A 23377-nucleotide genomic window follows, 5' to 3' on the forward strand; every position below is an offset into this window, starting at 1 on the left:
AGCACGGTCAATTCAATTTAATTCAAATGCTTTATTGTCATGACTGTTGAGCACGAGCAATATATATTGCCAAAGCAATGTACACTCTCTCTCTCTCTCTCTCTCTCAGCCAAGCAGCTTGGACCCTTTTGTTTTGATAATCACATATACATATACATGTCTCTCTCTCTCTCTCTCTCTCTCTCTCTCTCATATACACACACACGTGCACGCGCACCCCCTGAGAGAAGCCTGTGTTTGGCATAGCATCTCCCCACATTGTTTTAATCTGGGCTTTGGGAGGTGACATGTGAAATAGAAGCCCAGGGCGGGGATGGAGACAGAGATAGGGGCTTTGGTCTAAGCAGCACACCATTCATCTGGTTCCAATCTCCTCTCCACCCTCCACCTCCGCTGGGTCCACCACCAGACCCTCTGAATGTAGGACAGGAACTGGGATGGGCTGTGTGCTTGTGTGGGTGGGTGGGGGGGGGGGATTATGTGTGTGTGTGTGTGTGTGTGTGTGTGTGTGTGTGTGTGTGTGTGTGTGTGTGTGTGTGTGTGTGTCTGTGTGTGTGTGTGTGTGTGTGTGTGTGTGTGTGTGTGTGTGTGTGTGCGTGGGTGGGTGGTTGGGTGGGTTGGGTGGGGGTATTGTGTGTGTGTGTGTGTGTGTGTGTGTGTGTGTGTGTGTGTGTGTGTGTGTGTGTGTGTGGCAGCGCCACAGTGAGTCAGAGTATGTGTCTAGAGAGACACGGAGGTCCAACCCATCAGTCAAACTCAATCTGCAAGAAACCATCACAGTATCGTTTTACTGTGAAAATGCTCCTTTTCATCCTAACCCAAATAGGCTTTGTTTTATTTTCCACAGTAAATGTTAGCCTGCGGATATTATTTCACACTATATTATGTCTGCAAACAACATGACTAAACTAAACAGATCTTGTGGTCTGGTCCGTTGAGGAAGTCATTGTTGAGAATGACGTATAACCAACATACCATTTCCCTCACCTCATTGAGTGGAGGCTAAACTATGTCTGAATCCCCTTAAATGACTAGAGAGCTCTCCCCTATAAAATGGCTCCAGGGCTTTTTCTCCACTATTAACAACCATGGTTTGACTGCCCTGCTGCACCATCATCCATCCACGCTGACATCATCTGAACTGGCGTCATCCGCTCGCTCTCCGTCCTCCATCTGGAAGCTTCTGTGGTACTGGTCTGCACTGTCAGTGTGAGGAGAAGCCCGGCTTGCCCTTTAGCAAGCCATGGCCACTTGATCCTGCCCCTATCTGTGTGAGTGTGTGTGTGTGTGCGTGTGTGTGTGTGTGTGTGTGTGTGTGTACGTGTGTGTGTGTGTGTGTGTGTGTGTTTGTGTCACTGGCGTACTGGAGACTGAGCATCCTAGGGCCCAAACCCGGTACCAGACAATCACCGACAGTGTATTGAAAATGTGATAATTAAGCTCCTCTCTCGCCCGTGTCCTGCCTCTCTGTGTGACGGAGAAGACCGCCAAAGCCATGTGGGCAACGTATGGTGAGCTGATTACACACACACACACACACACACACACACACACACACACATCTTCCCTCCCCCTCCATTCTGGCCGGCTAGCGCTGTGTGCACCAATGGGTCAAAGTTTAGTCTTTACTTCACTCTTCAAAATAACTAGTGGCAGTTGTTTTTTCCCCTCTGTCTTCCCGAATAAGAGACATTTAACTGGTTAGAAATCGGGTTTTGTGCTTGATTATAAGTAGGCTGATGATTTTTAGATCGTGTTGGGTTAGTGTGTTGATCTGTGTTTGTGTTGTGGGTGCAAGAAATGTGAGAAGTGGATCCAATCAATGTATTTGTTTTTGGGAGTGCGGGGGCGGCATTGGGATTCAACATTGCAGGCAGGCCCGGAATTTTGTGGTACACCAGTATGTGTGTGTGTGTGTGTGTGTGTGTGTGTGTGTGTGTGTGTGTGTGTGTGTGTGTGTGTGTGTGTGTGTGTGTGTGCGTGCGTGCGTGCGTGCGTGTGTGTGTTCCAGGAGTTAATTGAAAACAGACAGCAGCATACCTTCTTCATTCATTACTGTCAGAGCTGCAGAGTAGAAGAGTAGAGTAGAACTCTGGTACCTACTCTGGTACACCAATCAATCCAATGCTACTTCATACATCTACAAGGATCTACATTGGGGACTGGGGGCCCCTATTTGCATGTGCAAACATTGTGTGTGTGTGCGTGTGTGTGTGTGTGTGTGTGTGTGTGTGTGAGTGTGAGTGTGTGTGTGTGTGTGTGTGAGTGTGAGTGTGTGTGTGTGTGTGTGTGTGTGTGTGTGTGTGTGTGTGTGTGTGTGTGTGTGTGTGTGTGTGTGAGGACCAGGTTCAGCCCACTGGGGGTTCTCTCCATCTGTTTACCCAGAGGGTAGATGAAGAGAGGGCAGTTGAGAAGGCTACAGGACGGGCTTCAGAAGGGGATCGTCCGCTTGCTCAGTTTCTCATTCAAAATGAGATGTTCTCATTAGAAGACCTAAAAGGGGTGTGATCGAGAATTCTAGATTTGGAAATACAGCACAAAGCACAAAGTACTCCCAGATTATAGTGCTGAGCAGAGCAAAACATATCTTACAACTCTAATTGTAATTATAAAAAACCAGTTTTTGTAAACAGTCAGAAAATACATTGCATGTCATGGGAGCGCGAGACGCCGTATTCAAAACTCCCACTGAAGTATGTCTCCTTGCATCTTTTAGAAATAGGTAAAGATGGTCGACTTCGCCCCAATTTTAAAAAAATGTTGTACATGTAAATAGGGGCCACCAGTCCCAAATGTAGGTCATTGCAGATGACACCCATTGTCTTATATGAAGTAGCATGTCGTTGACTGATGTTCATGTATACATGTGCTATAGCACTGTGGGTGCCGGTGTTTCACTCTGCAGCTGACAGTAATGAATGACGAAGCTATCCTGCTGCCTGTTTTCAATTAACTCCTGGAATGCATGACATTTAGCTGGCTGGCCTTCTGGAGCTAGGAGATGCCCTTTTGCTAATACCACTGTGGTACAACAGGCAAGGGTGAGCTCTGCTGCTCTTTTTTGTAAATTTGTTATTGCTATTTTGTTAATATTTTGCTATTTTTTGATTCTCTGTCAAAATCACTATTGCCAACTATAGTTTGAAGCACAGACCTAGGGTCAGCCTACTTATACCTTAACAGTCCCTCCTAAAGACCTCTTCACCCCCACTACCCCCCTGTAAAAGTTCTCTCCCCTTAAAGTTCTAAAAGTTCTCTCCCCTTTTATAAAAATAAAAAAATAGCCTACTGGCATTACGACTGCCTATGGCCCCTGGTGTGAGCATTGATTACTTTGTCTTATGATGACTGCTGGATAGATGATTCACTTACTTAAACAAATGTATTTGTTGTAAGTCGCTTCGGATAAAGACGTCTGCTAAATGCCATAAATGTAAACGTAAATGTACCCGTTTCCATATACTGTACTAATATTAACCATAGAGGGGGGAATGCAAAACTGAATTCAACGTTATTGTATTCGATCCAACATGATGAGCAGAGATTAGAGTAGAGTAGCGCTTTATTGATCCCAAAGGGAAATTACTTTACCACTCTGCATCATCAATACATTACAAGGACAACACAACAAAACAACGACAAATGCGTAATAAAAAACACAATCAGAGATCTGAAAGCACCTGAGAGATCATTTTTAAACGAGTGAGAATGCTGTTGTCTGTCCTACCGGGGGGAAACTAGCGACAACAACATTGATATTATGAAGCATCATCCATCAATTAATCATTTACACTCATTAAAAAGTCTCATGGCTGTGGGTAAAGAAACGAGCAGACATGGTGAACCTCCTGCTGAGGGAGGCTTGGTGCTCCATTAAAGTGCTGTGTAGTGGATGTGTGACAAGGTCCATGATCATGTCTTGGCTTGCAGCTTTTATTTTACGAACATGTCCTGCATTGACTCCAACTCCAGACTGCATCCGATTGAAGCGCTTGTCTTCTTTATGATCTTGTCCAGCTTATTCATGTCTTCCTTGGCTACGTTCCCATTCCAACACACAGTGGCATAGCTCGACACACTAGCCACGGCATACTAGTATATGGAAGACGAGTAGGCTGATCCTAGACCTGTGCTTCTAACCATAGCTGGCAATAGTGATATTGATGATAATGATTTTGACAATAGTGATTTTGACAGTAGTGATTTGAACAGAGCTCACCCACTCTGAATCTGCTGAATCTGAGCATTGACCTTTATGTGGATCATTTTGTCACATACATTAACAGACCTGAGCTCTGATACAGGGTATTATGAATAAATGTGTGCAGTAAGAAGGGATGTGAGTGTTTCCCCTTCTGTAGCCTCCATGTAGCTAGGCTCAGATGGAGTTACATGTTGTGCTAATTGGCCCCAACCTCTTTTACAGAGTGTTCTGGTACAGTTTATGGTTGGCCAGAGTACAGTCCAGTCCAGCGAGCTGCACCCCCAATTAGTCATGTTTTACACCACACTGACTGCAGTGTTTAGTCAGTGTTTTTACAGCCTCCCCACAACTGGTAAAAGAATGTCTGTGGTGCTCTGTCAAACCTCCAGGCTATTACATACACTTAATGAAAACCAAACCAACTTGGTGGCTTACGTTGATGTGCTTTTTTGTGTCAGCCAAACCACAATACAGTATTTGCTTTTGTGGGGAAACAAAGATGTTTTCTTGCATTCCTCTTCAGACACTCAGGCGCGCACGCGCATATGTATATGGCACACACACACGCACGCACGCACGCACACACACACACACACACACACACACACACACACACACACACACACACACACACACACTTCGCACAAACCCAGTCAGCTATATTTCCCACCTAATGGGCACAAAAGTTGCAAATTGCAGCAAAAAGGACTTGGCAGCAGAAAAAGTGTATTAAGTATTGATCCGTAAAGGTCAATGCTCAGATTCAGCAGTGCATCCTTAAGGCAGCCAGTCCTGAGACAGAGAGAGATAGGAGCATATATAAGGAGGCAGTAAAACTGTTGTCCGTCTTCAACCACCCGCTGATGTTGAGTACTGATGGTGGGTTGGATGGAATTGTAGTTTATTGGTGGAATTGGGAGGATAGCATGACTTTACTGTGATACTAATTCATATTACAGTAAGTGACTCAGGTGCTGTGGTACCTTCTGAAACTGAAGTGTGTATTGGTTAAAACAGAGAATTTCCTTTATCATTGAATACTGTAGTCTTGATGTTCGCGGGATGCCAAGTCAGCAAACTTGATAGAAAAATGGCATTTCAGGTAATGTTAGTGCTGACAGCTGCAAATCTTTGCCCTGATAACTTAGATGCATAGTCAATAGAATAAGTGCTTGGACCAATAGGACGGCATGCATATTGCATAGGAGGAATTTACCCTTTCTGTTTCAAACCTACAGGATGCCAAGCTTTCCTGCGCTCTCTATCTCTCCATCTCTCCATCTCTCTATCTCTCCATCTCTCCATCTCTCTATCTCTCCATTTCTCCATCTCTTTATCTCTCCATCCCTTACCAGTGGCAGTAAGCACAGCCAGAGCGGTGGAAAGATTTTTAGCTCTTTAGCGTTTGATGCTATTGAGTGCAGGGGTCCTGTGCTACTGGGCAGGTACTTTGATCCGGGGGAAAGGTAGAGGGTAGAGAGAGAAGGAGAGAGAGAGAGAGAGAGAGAGAGAGAGAGAGAGAGAGAGACAGGAAGCAGGGGCGTCTGTTCCAGGAACATTGTCCACACTCTGAAGTCTCTGTGATCAATATTTCCTTTTCATATCAAACCAGAGACAACAGTATCAGTAGTGTGTGCTTCACCTGGAGCAAGTTTCTGTTAAAAAGAAGAGAGAGAGAGATTTATGGGAGCTAGTATCATTATGATCTTGGGAGGCTGTTAGCTGCTGGCATGTCTTTTTTTAAGGTAGTGTTCATTCACTGTGTGTGTGTGCGTGCATGCGTGTGGTTCAAGGACCGTGGGTCTAAGCAGCTCCTGAAAAGCCTCAAGGGGTTCTTTCTGACAGATACTGTTCCCTGCTCCCTCTCTGGCCTCTGACCTCTCTAGCCTCTACTCACTCTCTCTCTCTCTCTCTCTCTCTCTCTCTACCTGTATTTAAGTTTCTCAAGACTCATGCAAGTCTCTCTCTCTCTCTCTCCTGGAGAGGGCTACCGTATACTGTATGGCGCTCATGGTGTGGTGTAGTGTCGATCCCTTTGAGAAGCGCGGTGCAGCTGCAAGGCTTTATCTGCAGTAGAGCAGGCTGCTTGACATTTGGTGACGGCTTTTAACACTGGGCTGCAAAGAACAGAGACCAGCGCTTTGGTGTTTCAACCAAAAAAGGCATGGGCGCATCCATTCACAAAGCTTGGGAAGCCAGTGAGAGTGGAGGAAATGTTGTCCAAGTGTTTGAAGTTGTTTACCACTTTAAACGTTCGCCACTCCTTTGGCCAAGGTGCTGTCTGTCCTATTGTACACACAGCTGTCTGTAAATCTTATGTATTCCAAGTCCACCAACCTCCCCCTGCCTCTGTTTATGGGAGATATTGACACAGTGGAATCTTTCTTTGGAAGCGGGTGGAAGCCAATTTAACCGAGTTTCAGCGTTTGCTCGAAGGCCTGAATTTCAATGAGGTCCACCCTGAAGCTGTAAAGTGTTTTCAAACGCGTCATTCAGACAAGTAACTCTAATAAAGAGATCAAATTTGGCCTCCATCCAGAGTTTGGTTTAAAGCCTCTCCCTCCTCAGGTACCCTCCCAGTCTCCATCCACACAGATGCACAGGCAGGATAAGAGTCAGTAATCAGGTGTTGTTGGCAGAGTATCCCGTCGGTGATGTCTAGGATCGGTCTAATTACCATAATCTAATTGCTTAGGCAGATTTCTCACTTTTGTGGAAGACCAGCGGGAGGCTTAGCTCGCCTCCATCATATCACCGATCACATCTCCCGATATCTTTGAAGATGGATTTCAAGGTTGCCACTCGTCAGGCCTGATTATTCCATGCGGTTGATGTATTCGTTCGCTCTAGATTGTCCTCGAGTTGGTTTCTTGTGTGCTGGGAGTGTGTTATCCCAGGAGCAGTCTGGTGCTAACCTGGACACCTGGACATTCATAAAGCTGGATATGACCAGACCGGATGGCAGCCTCCTCAGAGAACACCATTGATGTTGGATGTGAGGCCAGATTAAAACACACACTGAAAGCATCTACCCGTCATTTTTGACAGCATTAAATAGGGGAAGCTATAGGGGAAGCTGTATCTTCTTCTTCTGTGTAGATGTGTGCTCCGGGAACATGATTGATAACAGCTGAAACGGTAGAGTATGCTGGCAATATTGATAATCATATAAAACCAATGCCCTTTGTGAAGGACTGTGGTATTTGATAGCCCTTTGTGAAGGACTGTGGTATTTGATAGTCCTTTTTGGGGGGGCGGAGGAGGGAAACTGGCCTTGTCAGCAACAGCAAAGGATATGGGGATATTGTTCCTACCTTCAAAGTGAACCTCTAGTCACTGAAGACAGAGGCTTTGATTTTTAATGGGGCAGGAAATATTCATAACCTCGCCCCAGCAGGCCAGATGCAGAGGAGGGTTAGCGCTACATGCACCATGGAGACAGGCGAGTAATTGCTGGAGCACTTACACTGATTTACCCTACCAGATGAACAATGAGGTAACGGAAGTGGAGCTACCACAGGCATGACTTTTTCTAAACTTGGGAGATGTGAAAGTCTGAAGGCAGCAGATGTTTTTTTTTTTTTTTTTTCTTTTTGTCCTATTATTTATTTTTTTGTCAGTTCATTTTAGATTTCATCTCCTTGATGTAAAAGGTTACAACACTCAACGGCAACACACTCAAGTGTGTGATTTAGAAAAGCGATTGTGGAACGATGAGTCACCAAACAGGAGCATCATCATCCAGATGCTCTTATGCCCAGCATGCACCTCTCTCTTTGGGCTTTCTCACTTTAGTGCTGATGGCACAATAAAAAATTTAGATAAACGTCAGAAAAAAAGGTCACATGATGCACGGCGTGCCTTAATTTCATGTGACACATTGAAGTGCTTTACTACATTTATGCACTCATCTCTCAATGTTTAAAGGCTTTCATTTCTTATTCGCCATGCAAAAAAAATCCCCCCCCCACCACCATTTTGAAAGAATTCTCAAAATGGGCCTGTGACAGTAGGAGCTGCACTCCTAGTGGCGAGTATGAGTATAACACGTCACGCCTCATAGATAAACTCCACAAGGGCCAATTGACTTGAACTCTGTGGCTAAAGAACTATTTATCGCCCTGTCTCAGGGTGCTTGGTGTAATGCAACACCAGCCTTCTATCTTTTTTATCTCCACCTGGTGTCAAGTGGGTAAGAGTTAGGGTGTTGCACCGCCAGGTAGTGAGGCTCTCTGCAGCAGCTCTCAATTCACCAAGGCTGTCCACATGGCTGGCCCTGAACTGAGACAAGAGGCGCCAGTCACTCATATGTAATACTGACCCCTAAAAGTGTAATGGCTACAGTATTTCACTGGGACAGAGCTGTGTGAGCACCTTGCACATGGTGTGTGTGTGCGTGCGTGCGTGCGTGCGTGCGTGCGTGTGTGTGTGACTCATTAATTCAGCTACTCTGAGGCAATCTATGTGTTTCATTATGCAGATGTGGCACATGCGATGGCATTTGCATGTAGACTCACTAACACAAAGCACAAATACTTGTCAGCTGCTCCCTAAGTTATTTATTACCATTCAATGAGACCACATATAGTGGTTACAATTGCATCAACCACATTGAATTAAGGGACAAACACAGACCATGTGTCTGGAGCATATTGTCAGTTAGTCAGGGCTGGCTCTAAAGGGGGGGGGGGGGGCATTGGGGGGCAAGGCACCTCCAACCATGCTCCCGAGCTCCCCTAAAAAACATTCTGGTATCCCCTCAATATATTGCCCCTGCGCTATGGTTTGGATTTATGGTTGAATGTGCAAATCCGCGCAGCTCTGACGCTCATGAACACAACACATAATTGTGTCTCCAAGAAGGTACAGCAGCTATGGTTTTGATGTCAAATGTTAAGGGCATTAAAATAATTCATAACTTTAGAATTAAAGTTGGTTTAATGGTTGAATTATTGTTTGAAAATATGTCCTTAAACGAGAAATCAACTTTGAGGCTTTTCTTACTACTTCCTCTAATATATATAATATATATATTTCTTCTCTTGTCTCTCTGTGATGTACACAGGTGCTTTGTGTTATTGATTTTTTCCTCATATTTTCATTAAGCTTCATCATACCTGTGGGAAATTGGGGTTAGTGTAATAGCCTTTGATGAGAATCAGATGAATACCCTTATTTGTTAGATCGCTGGGAAGTACTTCATCCGACACGCCCCAGTATCAAGTCAAATATTCCCAAAACAGCTGCTGTTTGTCAGTGAAAAAGCAGTGCAAAGACAAACAGAGTTGGTAGCAGTAGTAAATATGTGTTTTAAGTTGGTAGATAGTCACAATCCTGACATAGGCGTTAACAAAAAAATTGTTTCCATCAGTCATTACACACACATTTTACCGGACTGCTGCCGACTTCCCACAAAATCTATAATGGAATATCGAAGGACATTTATGCTTTCCTCTAAAATCGAGTGAGTGAGCCAGGTTTTGTATCGCTCATAAGCACTGAAGCTTGTGGTGATCGGTTATAGAGCCTATCCACAGTTATAGATATCAAAAAATGGGTGACCCCCCACCAAAATCCAATGCCCCATGCTGAGAATGTTCTGGCGCCGGCCCTGCAGTTAGTCGACACTCTGCCACACTAACACGTTGGGCCCACTGAAGCATTCTGGGATTCGTCCCGGCAAATGAGGCGAGCAGAAATAATTAAAAACTTAGAAACTTAGAAACTTAGCCATCCTCTATTTTAGTTTTCTATTTGAAGTCGGTGTGTTTTCCTCAGATCACAGCCTCCTCCATAAGAGGGGCCTTGTAACCGGGGCGATGTGCTGACTCGGGAGTGCGGCAGGCAGGCAGGTAGTCAGGCAGACAGGCAGGCAGGCAGGTAGTCAGGCAGGCAGGCAGGCAGGCAGGCAGGCAGACAGGCAGGCAGACAGGCAGGCAGGTAGTCAGGCAGGCAGGCAGACAGGCAGGCAGGCAGGCAGACAGGCAGTCAGGCAGACAGGCAGGCAGACAGGCAGGCAGGCAGACAGGCAGGCAGGTAGTCAGGCAGGCAGGCAGGCAGACAGACAGGCAGGCAGGCAGACAGTGTGACTTTGGACAGTTTGAAGGGTACCGGGCCTGACTAGTGTCCCACTGGCTCCTGCGCTACTATAATAAGACTGGAGAGAGAAGTCTGTGGGGAGGAGGGAATTTACTGGAGCACGACTCCCCCTAGGGCTTCTTCAGAGGAACCAGCTCCTCCGTCCCTCTTTGAGCTTTCACTCAGCTTGCCTCTCAGCCAAGCAGCTTGGACCCTTTTGTGTTGATAATCACATATACATATACATGTCTCTCTCTCTCTCTCTCTCTCTCTCTCTCTCTCTCTCTCTCTCTCTCTCACACACACACACACACACACACACATACACACACACACACACTCCTCCACAAAATATATCCCTTTTTTCTGTTTTGTGTTGTTCTCACCCAGACCGGGCAACAACACTCTCAGCACAGGCCAGAACATTATATCCCCATACAGTTGGTCACAGTCCAAAGAGGGACAAAAAAAAAAGAAGGGAACAATTCAATGCTTAGGCTTTGATCCACAGCCCTGTGGTCATTTGATCCTTTGCACTGCATCTGGATCTCTGCTGCTGCTGCTGGGAAGCCTCTGGTAAGCTAATATCCCCCTTGGATCACCTCTCTGCTATTTTTCTCTTTTCTGTCTGCGTGTCCTCTTCTTCGGTTCTCTGATTTGGTTTCTCCGTCACTGATAGAGAGTATATATTTGGAGGGCACACACACACTGTACTGTACCAAGGAACATTTAGATAACGTTATTGAGATTAAATGTGCTCACTCATATTAATTAAGTATAGTAAGTATGGATAATAAGTTTATAGGCGATCTGGGATGGTCGGTTTAATCTTTCTCTCTCTCTCTCTGTCTCTTTCTCTCTCTCTCTCTCTCTCTCTCGCTCTCTCTCTTGTCATAAAGTTATGAAAGAGAGATGCTTTCCAAATAGCTCCAGAAAAGAGAGAACAAATATAACAGTAAATAATATGGTTAAATTCTGATAAACTGCTAGAGAAAAGGTATATGAATTATGTCTTATTATGTGTATAAGAAGGGTATTCTTTTTATTAATGACATTGTGAACAAGGACAGTCAAATCATGCCATATGAAATTCAAGATAGTTGAACAGGAACAGATTTTTGATGCCCTAATACCATGGCATTGGGTTTATAATTTAATATACAAAACAACAATTGACACAGAACTCTGTTATTTTCGAATATAAAAAAATAATGCTCAATATATGGGGCATTTTACAGCCAGCCTTGTGCAGATTCTGCCATGAGGAAATAGAATCAATAGATCCTCTATTTCTGTCCATTGGTGGCTCACTTTTGGATTCAGGTCCAGGAATGGTTGTTGGATCTGAGGGACCAGGCCCATTCATTGGGAAATATGATTTTAAAATATTTATTTTTAGGGAAATTGCGGCAGAATTTATGCAAGGTTCAAGGCCTTTGTGAAATACCACAGTAGAATAGAGGGATGTATTGCGAGGGGGAATAGAAAAATGGTTATATACTGGGAAAAACAAACAAAAACAAAAGAAAAACATGAACATGAGCTCACATGTATGTTTATGAAAAATCACCACCAATGTGCCTGTCCCCTGCTACAACTCACTATCATATAGGGACTGCAGCCAATGCTGGCCTCTTCCCCACAAAGCAATTAAGCATATGGAAGAAGAGGCTTCCTGAGTCCCCACTGAGCTCTCCCTCTGCCAACTCCTAACACATATCGGCAAGCGCAGAGATCAATGGCTCTGTGAAACACAGAGCTAAAACGTTAACAAGCGGGAACTAGGTACGTTCAGCGGCCATTTTGTTATTTAGGAAGTGGCTGTTGTCAGGTTGGAGAGGATGTCTACCGGACATTGGGCATTGACTTTTCCATCATCTTCGACATTTATTTCCACCATCTTCTTTTGACGGCTAGCTTTAGTCCCCTGTTTCAGTGCTTATGAGTGAAGCCATTACTTCCACAAAGGGGTACCATTCTCACCTGCCTGTCACCCTTGGAGCTCCTGAGTGTCACTCAGGCTAATCTAATTAGGGCCCATATTGAGTAATCATTAGCAATTAGCCTGTCGTCCGCACTTCAGCTACTTGTAATTACATATCGTAATTGCCACCATCATGTATCATGAATGGGGAGACAGGGGCTGAGCTAATCGGCTAAAGCTCTAATTAGCTTTTATGCTAGCGGAGCTGAAGGCTTTAGTATTCAGGATGACAGCACACCGCTTGTGGCATAGCCGTGCCTCCAATCAAGGTGCACAACGGGCATAAATCAGGGACCGCTTTTACATTTCCATAAGCTTTACAAGAATTGAGAGATGATGCAATCGTGAAGAAATGTCACTACTTTGTAGTCACACAGTTGGTTTGTCTTATCACTGAGGAGGACGACATAGTTGAGCCCTCATATAACTTCAGCCTCTGTGTCACTGTGATCTAGGCGTCACATTAGTTAGTTTTACAGCAGTTTATTACTGTACTCTACTTTGCGTTCTTTTCTCATGCAGTACACACCCTTAATGAAAACAACATGCTTGTCCTCCCTCAAGAACGAAGAATCTCAAGTATGGTCTAATGTAACCACAGAGACTCACTGGCTGTTGACAGACACATTTTAGTGGTCTCGTCTGTGTCTTTGACTAGAACTGGCTAACCTCGTCTGCAATCAATTTGAACAGCAAAACTCAACAAATCAGCTCACCCCTTCACTTTTTCCACATTTTGTTATGTTACAGCCTTATTCTAAAATGGATTAAATTATTTGTTTTCCCTCATCAATCTACACACAATACCCCATAATGACAAAGCCAAAACAGGTTTTTAGAATTCTTTGCTAATTTATTAAAAATAAAAAACTGATTTATTTATTTAAGTTGAGACCCTTTATTCTACTTTGTTGAATACAAAGTGTACACCTTTGGCAGCAATTACAGCCTCAAGTGTTCTTGGGTATGACGCTACAAGCTTGGCACACCTGTATTTGGGGAGTTTCTCCCATTCTTCTCTGCAGATCCTCTCAAGCTCTGTCAGGTTGGATGGGGAGCATCAGTGCACAGCTATTTTCAGGTCTCTCCAGAGATGTTCGAACGGGTTGAAGTCCAGGCTCTGGCTGGACCACTCAAGGACATTCAGAGACTTGTCCCGAAGCGTTGTCTTGGCTGTGTGCTTAGGCTCGTTGTCCTGTTGGAAGGTGAACCTTTGCCCCAGTCTGAGGTCCTGAGCTCTCTGGAGCAGGTTTTCATCAAGGATCTCTCTGTACTTTGATCTGTTCATCTTTCCCTCGATCCTGACTAGTCTCCCTGTCCCTGCCACTACAAACATCCCCACAGCATGATGCTGCCACCACCATGCTTTACTGTAGGGATGGTATCGGCCAGGTGATGACCGGTGCCTGGTTTCCTCCAGACGTTCAATCTTGGTTTCATCAGACCAGAGAATCTTGTTTCTCATGGTCTGAGAGTCCTTTAGTCCTTTAGCCAAGCGGGCTGTGCTTTTTACTGAAAAATATCGCTGATGTCATCGTTGCCCGCCGACTGGCCTTGCACAGTTAAGCCAGAGCAAGGCTCCAATGGGTTGCATTTGTCAGATGTTTCAGATTATTATTAAAAAAAAAGTAATACGTTTTTAGGGCATTTGTGCTTTATTGGAGAGAGACAGTAGAGATTGACAGGACGGGTGTGAGAGAGAGGGGATGACATGTCAATGGCCAGGATCAAACCAGGGACCTTGCAATAATATGATATGCACCTTAGTGTGCTACGCCACTTAAGCAGCCCTGCTGTTTCAGATTTAAATGACATACTGAAACGTATTGCTGAAAGGCTGAAAATACCAGTGTGTGCCAATGCCAATGCATTTCAACAGAGACATTTTACACTTGAGCTTAATGGGGGAGATATAAAGTATCGATTCGGAAGTTGCAATGTAGAGAGACATAATGTTCAATCCCCACGGCAGGGATTAAAGCTTGTTTGTGTGCGTGCGTGCGTGTGTGCGTGCATGCGTGTATATGTGCGTGCGTGCGTGCGTGCGTGTGTGTGTTTGGCTGTGTGTCTGTGTTCCATCTCTGACCTACTCTGTCTCTGTCCCCACAGTGCTGTTGGGCACGCTGACGGCATGCGCCCAGACAGAGATGAAGAGGGTTGTCGGAGACAACGCCACGCTCCCCTGTCACCACCAGTTCTGGGCGGGAGACGCCCCCACACTGGACATCGAATGGCTGCTCCTCAAGTCCAGCCCTAGCTCCAAGCAGAGAGTGGTGAGTGTCTCCCGTTCACGTACTTACAGTACCAGTCAAAAGTTTGGACACATCTTCTCATTCAATAGTTTTTCTTTATTTTTTATTGTTTTTTACATTGTAGATTAATATTGAAGACATCAAAACTATGAAGGAACACATATGGAATTATGTAGTGAACAAAAAAGTGTTAAACAAACCAGAATATGGTTTATATTTTAGATTCTTCAAAGTAGCCACCTTTTGCTTTGATGACAACTTTGCACACTCTTGACAAGGTGTGTCCAAACTTTTGACTGGTACTGTATGAAGTCACAGTCATGACTATGGAGACTGGAATGATGGATTTAGTGACTAGACCAAATGGATGATGAATGTTGGAGTTAGAGCATATCCTGCCTATCCAAACTCGTGATTTGTTGGGAGAGTGTTTGTCCGTAGAAGACCCTTTTTTTTCTCCTTTCTCTAACTTCTACAGATGTACCGCATTAGCTGGTATGGATGGCTAGATAATAAGGCCTACATAAGTGTTTTGTGATATGACATGATGAAATGATTGTGAAAATGACATGGCAAATATGAAAGCCACTCATTAACACTGATCCTTAAAGTCACACATCTCTCGATGCACTAAACCTCTGATGTGATTACAGTACAACAAACAAAAGATATTCCCTCATCCCATGAGATAAGGCCACCTCTTCTCAATGCCTATGTCCCCAGATGACTCAATCAAAACACAAACTCTCAACTTTTAAAGATCTGCCTCGATCAGCAGATTGGCTCATTTTTAAGAGTGATTCTGGTTTCACTCAAACCATTTGCGGTCCTTTTTTTACGATCCAGAATTGGCAGGTAGGGCTGAGTTTTCATTCCATTTGGCCTCTGGTCAAGCTAGCTGAGCCTCCAAGGTACCGTCAGGCCCATTACACCAATATGGCCACCTCCACTCCCTCCCTCTGGGTCAATGAAAGTCCACATACAGTTTGCTTTTGCTGAATGATAGTTTACAAGGCCTGCGTTTTATCTGCAGTAAAAAATAAGATAAAAAAGGACCCATTCGGCCAGTTTACGGGCTCTGTTTAGATATCCATGGGGGATATTTAATACCTGCAATGACGTTATGAATATTGTTTATTTATGATTTTCCATACACAGTCAGAATACCAGTTGTGTGCACACACCCATTTTACATGCAAGTGTAGTGAGGGAAAATGCATGCCTGTGTGTATGAGTGTGTATGTGTGTGAGTGTGTATGTGTGTGAGTGTGTATGTGTATGAGTGTGTATGTGTGTGAGTGTGTATGTGTGTGAGTGTGTATGTGTGTGAGCTTGCATGTGTGTGAGTGTGTATGTGTGTGTATGTGTATGAGTTTGCATGTGTGTGAGTGTGTATGTGTGTGTATGTGTGTGAGCTTGCATGTGTGTCTGTGTCTTGTGTCTTTTCACACAGCTCTAACACCGATAACCATGTGTACACCAGCGGAGACGTGTGTTTGATACCATTCCTCATGCATTCTAATGAGTCCTCCACCAGCCTCCCCTGGTGTACACAGTGACACCACGGGCCCTAGGCCTCTCCCCACCAGCCTGACCATATATAGAAAGCACTTTTAACCCCACTCTCCAAACCCTCTAAACCTCTTCCCCACCCCCTCCCTTCCATCCCCTCCCCACCAGGTGATCACCTACTTTGCCGGCCGGGTGTACGACCCCAACGAGGCGGAGGCTGGCCGCCTGTCCTTCGCTGGAGACTACCTGAAGGGGGACGCCTCCCTGCTGATCAGCGACCTCTCCCTGGCCGACTCTGGCGAATACAGCTGCAAGGTCAAGAACGGGGGGAAATACCACTGGAGCACAGTCAACCTCATAGTACTGGGTAAGTCCAGGACTGGTGACATATACAGTGCTGTAGATAGCTTTACTGAGCACTCATTCACCAGCCATTCGTATAGGCCATATACAGTAGCATGGATAGGATGTCATTATGCCACTTGACACACATACAATACAGCTATTGGGATGAAGCAGACCCTTTACTGAGAAACAGGACTTTAGGATACCTGGAACGCTAGGTTAGGGCCTTCAGCGACAACTTTAATGACCACTGAGTTCAGTCCCCTTTAGGTAACATACAATCTCTAACCTGTTGAGGTGTCACAAAGGTTGATCTTTGCGTCGATCGTCTTTTCCTCCACCCGTTTCAAAAGGACACGGCTGGCCCACTGCCACGTGTTAATAACCTTCCATATTCACCACTGTGTGATCATAATGAGGGACAGAAGTGTGAGCACCACGGCGGTGACATCATGATACAGCGTGTACTGTAGTTGTTTACTGCTCACTAATAGAGTCCTCTCACGAACTCCCCTCCCTCTCCCTCCGTCATGAAGACATTGAAGGAGTGCGCCGCACATTTACGCATACATTTGTACAAATTGCTCGGCAGCTTTGCAACGCCACTTTCGATTTTGGGGAGACAAACATTAGCATTCATCTTGTTCAGCAGCGAGATAATGGGCCTGGCGCAGGACTGGGGGAACGTTGGTGGGGAAGTGGGCCTGACACAGGAACAAGATGGAGGTTCCCCTGCCTCCCCCTCAGCGCCCCCCCCCACTCCCTCCTAATTGTATCCTGGGTAGAATTTGCCGTACTCAGCAAAAACTGGGAGTGGGGAGAGAGGAGAGGGGAAGAGAGGTCAGCGATGGAGAGATGGAGGGGGGTGAGGACTGGGAGGGGACTGGAGCTGTGTATAAGGAGTTACTACAGGGCCCAACGGATCTGAGGAGGGATTTATTTTTGTCTCACTGTTAAATGTGCATTTCATAAGGATCTCAATATGCAATGTGTTGGTGTGAGAGCAGAACAGTCCATGAGCTCAAACTTGACAAAGGCACTGTTGAGTAGACGACACCAATGATTTTCATAATCGATTACATTATTTTGATAGATTACCTCTACATTGCTGGTAATGACAGACAAATTGTACAGCTTTCGTGGAGGTATTTATTGACTGGATGGAAAATCAACATTGGAGAAAGAATCTTACAGTGTCTCCTGCATTCATGCCATGTCATACTGTATAGCTTACATTGTGAAGAGCAGGAAGCCACTGAAGCTGTTCAGATTATTCATATTATCATACAGGCTGTGGCTTTTGTCTAGACGCATGTAGACCACATCCCCAACCTTCAACTCCAGGACAGCTGAATTAGATGCATAGTCCCATTCGCTATTTTTGTTATATTGATATGAGGATACTATGCCCTGGTCATTCTTATACAACTTCACACCCATGTGTTGTGTCATGACATTGCCAGCAGTGTATCTGAAGTAGTAGGCCCCTCTCACTGGTGCTGTGAAGACTCCTGTATCAGAAATAAAACATTTATTCATACCTGTCGCGTGGAACAGGAGACATGCTGCCGCAAACAGTATTGCCTCCTCGCACAAACTCACACGAGTCTCAAACCTACGTATTGCCAACACACGTGACCGCCCACAGAAACACCCAATGTAAATCAGCTACGCCACCCAAAAGTTAGCAATTCGATGCCGTGGGTGTCACGCCTGAGGTTGCTGTCTGGTGACTCTGGCGCCCTCCTCTGGCGGTAAGGGGCCAGTGGCCTCCCAATCTACCCAGATTCGTTTCACCTGTGTATTCTGTCCCCTGTTTGTTATTTATAGCCTGTGTGTTTCCCCATGTCCTTGTCAGAGAATCTCCCCGTCTGTTCGTGTTTACCCTGTCTGCCAGTCGGTCCTGTTATTTACCCCGTTGCCGTAGTCCGTGTTACCATTTTCTTAGTTCTGCGTTATGCCACTTGTGAAGTGAGTACCTGTGTTATTGGAGCTTGGTTTTCTCCACTTTTATTTTACCCTTTTCTCCCAGTGTTTGTTTGTGCATCCTGCCCCGATCATTCTTAATTAAAAAGAAACGTTCTTGTATTTACGCCTTTCGTCTGAGTATTTCTCCGCACTTGGGTCCACCGCATCCGCACTGCTAACAGTGGGTGGGGGAATTACTTGAGTTTACCATCTCAACTCGGTTACACATTAAGTAGTTGTAGTATAGTCAAATAAAAAATATAATAAATAAAAATGAAATGGATGGAGAGTATATTACCTGTGATGGTGTTGTAAGCCTGGCCAATGTTCGTGAAGACTTTGCTGTAGACCAAAGTAGTCAAAACATCAAATGGTCCCATATATCCATCGCCAGCCAGGGCTGTAGAGAACGCTACCTCTGGTCTGTCTGTGAATATAGGAGAGAGTAAACTATGGAATGAACTGCAATCACAATATTGGAATGATTACTTGATGATTAGTTTATGACTGAAGCAGAAATAATAATGCAGATCCTTTATACTCACTCTCAGTGGCTGTCAGTCTAGCTCCCATGGCTGACAGATCTGCTGCTTGGACTGTAGGTGAAATTACATGTTGTCATATCTCAATATTTATGCTCATTAAATTCACTCCAACATATTTCTAAAAAACTTATCCTCATGCCAAACTTCCACTTGGATCTATATTCGATCCTGCTTCCATGGCCGATGGCAGTAATTAGATTAGTGTGTCAAATGTAATTGTGTCTTATTTGTGATATGGCTTATAATGGTTGGACACTATGGCTGCACATCTTTCCACTTTGCTCTCACTGACAGTTAATAAATCATTAGATATACAGTATCACCCTGTGCGTGTTTATATTGTAGAAGATCAAATACAGTACACAGCATTACATCCAGAATAAAGTTTGAAACCTGCAGAGGCAGTCTTCAGCTCCTCCATTTGGCTCTTCAGGCCCTGCAGCTCCCCTCTCTGCTCATCGACCCGGTTCTCACTGGTTCTCAGCCTAGTCTCCATAGCTGGAATAAACAGTCATTCATTATCTGGAAACAGTTGTCAAGTTGTTGCAAACAGTAGCCCCACAATTCGACTTGCTTCGAACTTCTGGAACTTCGGACCTCTGACCATCCCCTCAAATACCCAATGTGAACCAGCTATGCTATCGAAAAGCTAGCAATTCCACGGCGTTAGTGGGGGGTATTTGAACTTGAGGAGTGAGTTTACCATCTCGACTCGGTTACATCTATTCACTCTGGTGTTTGAAGAGACAGTATGTTTTATAATTGATCACGTTGTCTTGCGTTACCCTCATTCTTCCTCTTCAGCTCCTCCAGCTGATTCTTGTTGAACTGTAGTTCAGTCTTGGTGACACTGAGCTCCACTTTCAGATCAACCACCTGGCTCTCACTGGTCTTCAGTCTGGCCTCTGTGGTCCCCAGCTCCGCTCTCTGCACCGCCACAGTGGCTCCCAGGTTTTGCACCATGTTTCTCAGGTCTTTCAGCTCAGCCCAGATGTTAGGTCGGGTGGCTGTTTGTGTGTCAGTCAAGGCTGACGTTTCACTGTGAAAGTCACTCTCACTCTTACTCTCCCCCTGTGCTCCAGGCCCAAACACACACAGCAGCAACACCAGTGGAAGTACAGAAGCCTTCATTCTGACAATACTCACACCTTCCATTGTACCAAACTGGCAAGGTTCATCAATCAAGCAAATAAAATAACAGGACAGAAACAGACAAAACTCCCAAACCACAACCTCAAAGCAGTCAATAGGACATCTGGCAAGGTTTTAGATGATTAGTCCCACCTACTTTACAGCTCCTTTGAACTCCTACCTTCAGTTCAAGGTCCCATTGGCTAGGAAAGGCTGCTGCAAAACATAGTTCAAACAAAGCGGCTGGTGGGGGGGACTGAGGGCTGGTATTAAGAGACATTGAAATGTCTGGACTATGCCCATAGTAGTTTTAAGCAACTCTTAATTTTAACATGTACATTTAATTATTTTGTGTGTGATGTATGTTGTTGTTGAAAGCCATGGAAGCCGAATAATAATTTTACCTTGAAAAACGGACAATAAAGCTTTAGAAATGTTGAACTTGAACCTTAAAGTGTCTGGTGGGTCCTTTTTTATACACTCCCTCAACCATTACATGAGGTCATCCTCTCATGGCCACTCGTAGGTGATTCACAAGGCCTCAACAAGAGAACAGTTGATAACAGTTGAACAGTAGATAAGATGATTCCAGACTGACCATTGGAACGGAACATCGTGGGAATCACGGACCTGTTATTTACCTGAAGTAATATGATTGTGTTTGCCTCTCTCTGTCCCCAGTGAAGCCATCTAAGCCACGGTGTTGGATGGAGGGCAGGCTGCTGGAGGGCAGTGACGTGAAGATGAGCTGCAAGTCTGCAGACGGTTCTGACCCCATCCACTACAAATGGGAGAGGCTCCTGGACAAGGGCAAGTACGTGGGCAAGCTGCCCCCACTGGCCCTCATAGGTAAGCCCTTACCTTACTGCGCGCGCACACACACACACACACACACACACACACACACACACACACACACACACACACACACTCACACACACACAAAAGAAAGGGAAGATGGTGCCAGTCCCACATGGGGATTACATTTCGGCCCTTCTACACCCTTAACCTACCCCTTCTACACCCTTAACCTACCCCTTCTACACCCTTAACCTACCCCCTTCTACACCCTTAACCTACCCCTTCTACACCCTATGCACTTGTGTAGGCCTGAAAGGCTTGGTTAGGTGTAAAAACAACACCTGGCCTACCAAGGGTCAAAGTTGAGCCGTAACAATGTTGTTTGGATCTAATCGTCCTGCTGTTTGCTGTCTTGTGATGTCAGATCTGAAGAACTCAGAGATAGTGACACTGAGGAACCTGACCAAGGAGAGCGCTGGTGTGTACAAGTGCACCGCCAGCAACGATGTGGGAGAGGAGAGCTGTATCGTGGAGGTCAAGATGCACTGTGAGTGGGGCAACACACACACACACACACACACACACATACACACACACACACACACACACACACTAAAAAACACATGCAAACACACACACATACACATACGCTAAAAAAACACATGCACACACACACACACACACACATGCACCCATGCACCCTCCACCTTGTCTGAAGTCTACATTCATGACCCTAAACCGAATGTGTGTGTGTGTGTGTGTGTGTGTGTGTGTGTGTGTGTGTAGATGTGCGGGGCATGGGTGTGGTGGCAGGCGCAGTGGTAGGTGTGTCCTTTGGCGTACTTCTCATCATCCTCATTATCTGGCTGGTGTTCCGCAAGAAGGAGAAGAAGAAATATGAGGAGGAGGAGACCCCTAATGAGATCAGGTACACACACACACACAAACACACACACACACACACACACACACATCATCACTGTACACATCCATCCTCTTCCTCCCCATCCCTCCGGTAGCTACAGGAGCTTAAAGCTAAACAAGCCTTTCCCTTTCTGAGCAGCTCCCATGCAGCAGAGTCCTAAATTATGCCTGATAATGCTGCTGGCTGTGCTTGTTACAACAGCAGCTATTTTTTGGCGATAACGTAGAGTAGCATCCGTGCCACTGCCTATTTGCCAGTGTCAGGATGAATTATGCAGGCTCCCAGGGATGACTGGCCATCAATAATGTAGCGACGCTGTGAAGGGGAGGGTTCTGAGAGTAGACAGTCGCTCCTGTCCTGTTTACATACGGAGAATTAGCGGAGAGACACACACACACACACACACACACACACACATGCTGGCTGAGGCTGGCCTGCTTTTTAGAAATGGTGAGGGGATGCATGTCGAGGAGCATCGGTTAGGGGTGGATTGCGTGTGGGTGAGATGTGGTGTACTGACTTGACATCGAGGATTTAACCAAATCTCTATTTTTGATTTACAGACCATTTTTGGGGGGGATATCCATGTCTGTACCCTTCTACAACATGTCATTTACATCATGAAGTAAAAACTCAATAAAGGCTGCATTTAACTAAGTCTACGATAAATGTCTTCATACATGCTAATGCATGGTCCTAAGTGCTTATGTCATGCTAATGCTTAGCATATACAGTGTTATAAATCCGCTTACAATGTATGAAGAGTCTTTTATGTTACGGTTCATGATCTGAGCCCCTCTCTCCATCTGTGTCTCAGGGAGGATGCCGAGGCTCCCAAGGCCAAGCTGGTGAAGCCCAACTCCCTCTCCTCATCTCGCTCTGGCAGCTCCCGCTCCGGCACCTCCTCCACCCAGTCCATGGTACACAATAACGTCCCCCGGGGGCCCCGCGCCCGCCTGCCCACCGTGGCCTCCCTCAAGGAGAACGGCCATCCCCCCAGCTTCCCCCAGTCCCCCCCTGCCTACACCCAGGTGGTCCCCAAGACCCCCGAGCCCCGCCCACCACCACCCTCCTCCACGTCCACGTCCACCTCCAACTCCAAGCCGAGCCCGCCCCCCAAATTGAGCCCTGGGAACCTGGCCCGCATGGGGGCCACCCCGGTCATGATCCCTGCCCAGACCAAGGCCTTCCAGACTGTGTAGGAGGAAAGGAGAGAGGGAGAAAATGGACACAGACAGACAGACAGACAGACAGACAGACAGACAGAGAGACAGACAGACAGACAGACAGACAGACAGACAGACAGACAGACAGAGAGACAGACAGACAGAGAGACCGACCGACCGACCGACCGACCGACCGACCGACCGACCGACCGACTGACTGACTGACTGACCGACCGTCCGACAGACCGACAGACCGACAGACAGACCAACACAGGCAACCCCAGGACACAGCCCAAGAGCACTCCACAACCATCCCCAGATTCTGATATGGAACCCAGCTATATGACCATCTAGAGAAATTCTCCATCATTCACAGTCAAGGAGTCCCTGTCTGAACGTTTCATCCAGCTCATTGTTAAAGGGAAGCTGAGCAGTTTTTGCGCCTCACCATCACCCCCACTTCTGT

At 45.7% G+C, this 23377-nt stretch overlaps 1 protein-coding gene across 1 annotated transcript in view; it reads left to right on the forward strand.

Annotated features, from left to right (window-relative positions):
* The window catches only part of clmpa (CXADR like membrane protein a), a gene marked incomplete at both ends in the record, with an annotated part of 53949 nt that extends 31002 nt beyond the window's left edge, over positions 1–22947 (forward strand). Inside the window, 6 exons of the mRNA XM_083665500.1 lie at positions 14376–14539; positions 16199–16397; positions 20701–20868; positions 21245–21367; positions 21607–21748; positions 22563–22947. Coding sequence (XP_083521626.1) covers positions 14376–14539; positions 16199–16397; positions 20701–20868; positions 21245–21367; positions 21607–21748; positions 22563–22947 — 1181 coding nt within the window. The remainder of the gene's footprint in view (positions 1–14375; positions 14540–16198; positions 16398–20700; positions 20869–21244; positions 21368–21606; positions 21749–22562) is intronic.
* Positions 22948–23377: the final 430 nt, after the last annotated feature.

The sequence above is a fragment of the Argentina silus genome (genome assembly GCF_951799395.1).
Source record: "Argentina silus genome assembly, chromosome: 2".
Lineage (NCBI taxonomy): Eukaryota > Metazoa > Chordata > Actinopteri > Argentiniformes > Argentinidae > Argentina > Argentina silus.